The sequence below is a fragment of the Buceros rhinoceros genome, unplaced genomic scaffold (assembly GCF_000710305.1).
Source record: "Buceros rhinoceros silvestris isolate BGI_N320 unplaced genomic scaffold, ASM71030v1 scaffold29599, whole genome shotgun sequence".
In the NCBI taxonomy this organism is placed as follows: Eukaryota; Metazoa; Chordata; class Aves; order Bucerotiformes; family Bucerotidae; genus Buceros; species Buceros rhinoceros.
The window spans coordinates 5,940-11,871 of record NW_010430197.1 but is presented as its reverse complement, the minus strand read 5'-3'; the positions used below and the strand labels follow the sequence as shown (position 1 = coordinate 11,871).

General features: G+C 45.3%; 1 protein-coding gene across 1 annotated transcript; it reads right to left on the bottom strand.

Moving 5' to 3' along the window:
- Positions 1-1,670: 1,670 nt before the first annotated feature.
- LOC104499448 lies at positions 1,671-4,714 on the bottom strand. The gene is made up of 3 exons (XM_010142955.1): positions 4,506-4,714; positions 3,201-3,421; positions 1,671-1,924 (listed from the first exon to the last, which is right to left on the bottom strand). The coding sequence occupies exons 1-3, from the start codon at positions 4,664-4,666 to the stop codon at positions 1,698-1,700; spliced, it is 609 nt and encodes a 202-aa protein (XP_010141257.1). The 5' UTR covers positions 4,667-4,714; the 3' UTR covers positions 1,671-1,697.
- Positions 4,715-5,932: the final 1,218 nt, after the last annotated feature.

The following is a 5,932-nucleotide window of genomic DNA, read 5'->3' as shown; positions in this document are numbered from 1 at the left end:
GTCCTCGGGCTCGGGGCTGGGGGCGTCTCTACAGCCAGATCCGCCGGTTGTTCTTCCCCGCTTGTGCTGTAAGTTGAGATCAGTTTGTTCGAGTCAATTGGACACCGAGACGTGTATATCAAATTCTGATTTGGGTCTGAAGCGTACTATTAAGCTGACTGTCGCCACTCGCCGTGTTTTTGTTGACCTTGCAGAGCAGCCCCAGAGCTCAGGAGCAAGTTTCCTTACGCAGGGCACTAAAGCAAAGTGCTCCAGCACTGCTCTTCTGCTGCTTAGGGATGTCCAATCCACAGGGTTAGTCCAAAGCAAAACTCCTGTGTGAGGGTCAGGTCTGCAGTTGCAAATGCTTTGATTTGAGCTCTCGCTCCTACAGCCTGGCCCACATAGCAGAAGGTAGAGATCGCTGAAGACTGTTACAAAAGGTCCTGAGCTGTCTTGCCTGGAGGCAGAAGTCTGCCTTGTAGACAGCACTGAGAACGGCAAGGAATGTTTTTGCTTGCTGCTCTGCAGTTCTTGAGCAGCCAGCTCACATGGAGGGGAGTATTCATGCCCCTGCATTCCTGAGTTTGGTACTAGGAACGCAAATGACCACCAGACCCGAGCTGGCTTTGTGCTGTGAATGTTCATCCACTGAGAACAATCTGGCTGGAACATCTGGCTGAGAGCCAGATGTGCTTCACATAGTTTCCAGGCAGCACTGATCCATCAGATGACAGTAGCTATTGAGTGCTCTTATGGTGGCCCAGAGACAGAAAGATGAAAGCCTGATGCCTGTCAGCACCTCCCTTGCCAGTCCTGTGTCCCTTCAGTTTTCACTTTAGTTCCCTCACAAAAGCAAATGCCACAGAACATGATGTTGCAATGTTAATGACCTTTATTTTTGAGAAAGAAAATCCCAAGTTTTTTTTTAACGTTGGTCTGACAAATTTGGAATACGTTGAACTTTGTGGTCAAATGCTTTCCTGCACCCACAGCTTTTTGGAGCCTCAGCTGGGAACACACCTTCCTCTTCAGAAGCATTCTCCATAGCATCTCCTGGATGAATTTTACTAGGGAAGATGAACAATATTTGAATGCCCTCTCAAACAAAGGTATTTTCATGGAAGGAAGACAAAAATAATCTGATGCGCAGTCAAAGGGAAAACACTATAAAGAGACCTGGAATAATTTCTTAAAGAGTGGCTTGTGTTGTTTTCCAGCTGCTCTGCCTTTAAACATTCTCTTACCCAACTCAGGGACTCCACCAGTTGTAAAAGCAAGAACTAACCAGTGCCAGATTCAAGTCTCAAAACACAAACAGGGAGCAAAGGGGTGGGGGCTGCTTCTTAGAAGAAATCTTCTAAGCATTATTGTAGTGTAAATAATATGGCATCTTTCACCTCAGATAGCCTAACACTTCATAAAATGATATGAGTTTCGCTAGTTGCTGAAACACAGCTATTGCTGAAGCGGAACCTGATATCTATTTTTTTTTTTTTACCAGCAGAGAGCAATGTTTTAAGGTGAAGAGGTAAGGATACCATACACAACCAATCATAAGGATAATCTATGAAGGCTTTGCAAAATGGAAAGATAAAGTAGAATCTACTTTTAGGAATAACAGGCATGCTGGTGTATCATAAACTTGCACCCTTAGCTTACAAATGCAATTCATTTAAAAGAGATATTCATTTTGTCCTCTTCGCAGCAATACTGTCTTACAGCTCTTTTGAGGCAGATGCCCTGGTTCCTTTCCTCTCTTCGTTTAGCTTAATGTCCAAGTCCCGGAGCTGGCTGAGGAACCCGGTATTTGGGCAGATGTCTCTGTGAGCACTCACTGTTTTCAAAGCATCCACGAGCGTCATGTTTTCATGGATCATTAAAAAGGCAAGCACCAAAGACGCAGAGCGGCTCAGCCCCATGGCACAGTGAACGAACACCTTACCTGCAGACAAGAAGAGGCACAGCGAGGTGAGTGGGCTTTAGCATTTCTAAAATGAGAAAGACACAAGGAAGACAAAAACTACTAGAAACAAGTTGGGAATCCAGCCTAAATGATTCTGTTAGGACACGGCTTAGTGGTGGACTTGGCAGTGCTAGGTTAATGGCTGGATTCAATGATCTTAGAAGTCTTTTCCAACCTAAATGATTCCACAATTCTATGAAAACAACAGTGACAATTAGCAGGTACTCATGTTTTCAGGGATGGTTCATGCCATACACCTCAGGCAAGGTGGTATTTCATACTGACCTCCTGCACGTAACTTAGTCCTCAGATTAAAATAGTTGAAATTTTCTGTGGAAGGAGAAGCTTTCTGTGACTGAACTTGTTAGTATAGTTTTCTATGGAAAAATCCCCACAGTTTTGGCAGAAAATTTTGGCCCAGCCCTGACTGTGATCACTGGCAAGTCCCATAAACTCTGTAGGACAGTCTGCCTGTAAAAATGGCCTCATAATTCACTGTATCTCAGCAGCCCAGTGTGAGCTATGACTGGGGATTTAATAAAGCACTCCAGTGAAAGCAGCAGATCTCACAGCCAGTCAAGAGTCGGAGCAAACTCTGGAACAAATGGAAATTATGATAACTAGGCCATAATCCAAACTCTGCTAACAAAAATTCAGCAGGCTGTGGGTCAGGCTCGTAGTTTTTTGACTTAGTTCATTAACTTCTACTGCTTCTCTAGCTTAATAGACAGCTGAATAAAGCTCCAATTCTGTGAAGCACTTAAGCATGTGAAGCATTTAAGTCAGCGCTGAAGTGCCACTGCTCGCAGCTGAGTGCATCGGGAGCGAGAGCAGGGCTGTGGCGTGCAGGGCAGGATCACCCGGCTGGAGCCCTTGCCGGTGTGTGAGGTGTGTGTAGAGCCATACAGACCCTGCCAGTTCCTGCGGGATGGACCCGTGGGGGAGCCCCTGCAGTGCCCTGGCCTCTGCCCTTCCCTGTCTCTCTGCTCCTAGAGTTGGCCCTTCCTCCCACCACACCACGCTGGGCTGGGGCAGCCAGCCTTCCCCAGCTCCCGGGGACCTGGCTGCAGCCAATTTCCCTGCAGCACATGGCATAGGCGCCCTTCTCCCATCCTCCGCACAGTGGTTCTGCGTGTGCCTTCTCAAACCATATGCTGAATCTGAGCTTTGCTGGCTGCCTGCTACCGCAATGAGAAGCCGTTTGGCGCATGTTGAAACTTCCTCCAAAGCTTCCCTTTGCCTCCCTCCGCCTTACCTCCTGAAGTGTTTAAGGCTTTGCCTATGAAATTGGCAGCATCGTAGAAGAAGATACTTAAATCAAAGGAGGGATCATCAAATGCTTCTACTCCGTAGTACTTTATTTGCAGATCTTTGTAATATTTGGCTCCTGTGTTGATGCTATATGGCCCATCTGCTGCATTAAGGATATGAGTAATGTTGAGGCTTTGAAGAGTAGTTTTACTCCTAGCAGCCCACCTGTTGAAAGACATGAAGTGTTCATTGGCAACGCTCCTAACACTCTGCTAAAATAGCATGGTTTAGAGTGAGTGCCTGCTCCCGCTAGGGAAGGATGCAGGAACTGCATCTTTCTTAGAGTAGCAAATTTCAAGAAGCTCATAGTGCTTTGCACATGAAAAATGTGATATGGTGGTGTGGAGAGCAGCAAGAGCACAGTGGAATACTGTTAGTTCAGCAAATGCCTTCCAGCAGTTAATCCCTGAGAACATGGTTTACTCTGTAAAGTGGCCGAGCTTTTCCTTTAAATAGTTGTTTAGCAAGTTCTAGAGCTAACCTCTCATTCGTAGTGCGCATGGGTTGCAAAGGTGAGAACCCACACAGAAGCAGCTGCATCATGCTCACCAGCCAGGTTCTCCGTGCTTCCCACCCCAGACTGGGACTGAAGTTATTCCACAAAACTGTGATCCTTAACTGATGTATTCATGAGAAGGAGGAGTTGGGGAAAATGAGCTGATGTTCTATGTAATCTGCAGTAATACAAGTAGAAGGAAATGGCAATAAATAGAAGTGGTCACAAGAATAAGGTATTTGCATTAAAATTCCTGTCTGATATTTTCAGTTTTACCATCTTTGAAAGCAAGTTTGGACTTCGACTGGCAAAATTCCTGTTGTATAATTAATTTGGGTCCTCCTCCATCTGGCTCTTGCTGCTGATACTCCCATTTGAGAGTGAGAGCTACTGTGCTCTTGTCTGCAGCCTTAGAGCACCATTTCCAGGGCAGGTAACACATCTCACAGGTTTACACCAATTTGGGGTGGGTTCTTTAAGGACTTTTGAGTAGAATACAAATAATTCTTACCCTGCTGAATCTGCTGTGGTTCACAGAATGTAGAAAACCCAACAACTCAGACGCACTATGAATAAGTCATCATTGTGTATGTCATGTTTTTCATGACATCCAAACTCCTCGTTATCAGTTTTGGAAGCCTGTATCGCAAAAACATTCCTGCAGACTGAAAAGCTGCTCCCCATTGTACTACACCCTTTCCTCCTTGTCTCAGGGACTGATAATAGCTTAATGATAGGACCGTATGTTCTTACGCATCTCCCAGGTAAATATTTGGCCAGACTTGGTCCACGTGATTATCAGACCCTCCTCTCAACCAAAGGAGCCGCTGGAGGTCTGATAGCGGTGGTGTTTCATAGGAAGCTCTGCTCCCTGCATTGCTAGTTGGAGATGGAGAGTCTCTGGTGTGAGGCATCTTGCTCCGCTCTTGCACACGCTCGGGCTATATCAGAGACAGCTTTTCTGAAATAAATTAAGAGAAAATTTTCATACAGAAATAATATTCCGTAGAAAGTAGTCCCGTTCATTACCCTCCAAATAGCATTACGTTATTATAACTACTGTGTGCATCAGGGCCTGCAGGTGTTGCTTAGAGCATCCAGAGAGCAGGACTGACTCTGTGGTAGGACTCAATAGGCGTGTCAATCATCCCCTGAGAAAGCAGCAGCACAAGACGGTATGATTTAATTTCTTGTCAGGTAGAGCTGTTGGAAAAGAACATCCTGTGCCACCCAAATGCAGCACTGGCTGCATCTCATGGGTGGGTTATTATGCCTCTTGCTGTAGCGCTGATTGAGTGTGTGCAGGAAAGCTCCAGTACTTTATGTCAGCGAGTTAATGAAGTGTTTGTGCACACTTGATTCTGCTTAGTTAACACATGCGTACACACATAGACATACACGTATACACATATACACATGTATACATACATTTTCACGTGCATATATACATACCTATATTTATGTCTGTACATATATAAGTAGAAATGGAGAGAATTTGAACTAGTTTTTTTTCTCTCTCAGGTGAATACCCTGAACACTCGGCTACACTGGTATACTTGAGCCTGCCTGTCTCGGTCTTTCCGCCGGGAGCTGTTCCACTTTATATAAATAATGCCAGAGCTATTTGTCTCCAGAGAGAGGCTCTTTCTCTTGTCTGAGGGGTAGAGTACTTACCTGGGGTGTGAGAAAAAAAAAATCTGAATTTTGGGCAATTACAGAGCTGAAGGTTCTGGCTTTGCTGCCCTGTTGAGAATCCCATCTAGGACTGGTTTGCTTTCTCACAGATCATGCAGTGGAATATGGGCATCACTTCTGCAGTGTTGTTTGCTGGTTTAGCCCAGGAATCTCAGGCCAGCTGGTCCAGCCTGAAGCAGAGCTCCGTTGAGAGCAAGAGTTCAAAGATAACCAAGCAGTCCCTTCTCCGAGACCTTAGGAGCATTTCTCCTGCCATTATCCTGAATTGCTGTTCTCACCCCCAGAGAACTTTGATGAGCTTTGTTTGATTTCTTGTTGGTATTAAAGCCATAATCAACATGGGAGCTGCACTAGAACCCTTCCCAAAATGGGGAAGTGTTTATTGTGATGTGGCATCAGCTGTCACTCTAATGCCCGAATGCCTGAATCTAGAGATTTGAGTTTATATTCTCAGTAATTCTAGAAAACAAGTGTAGATGGGACCT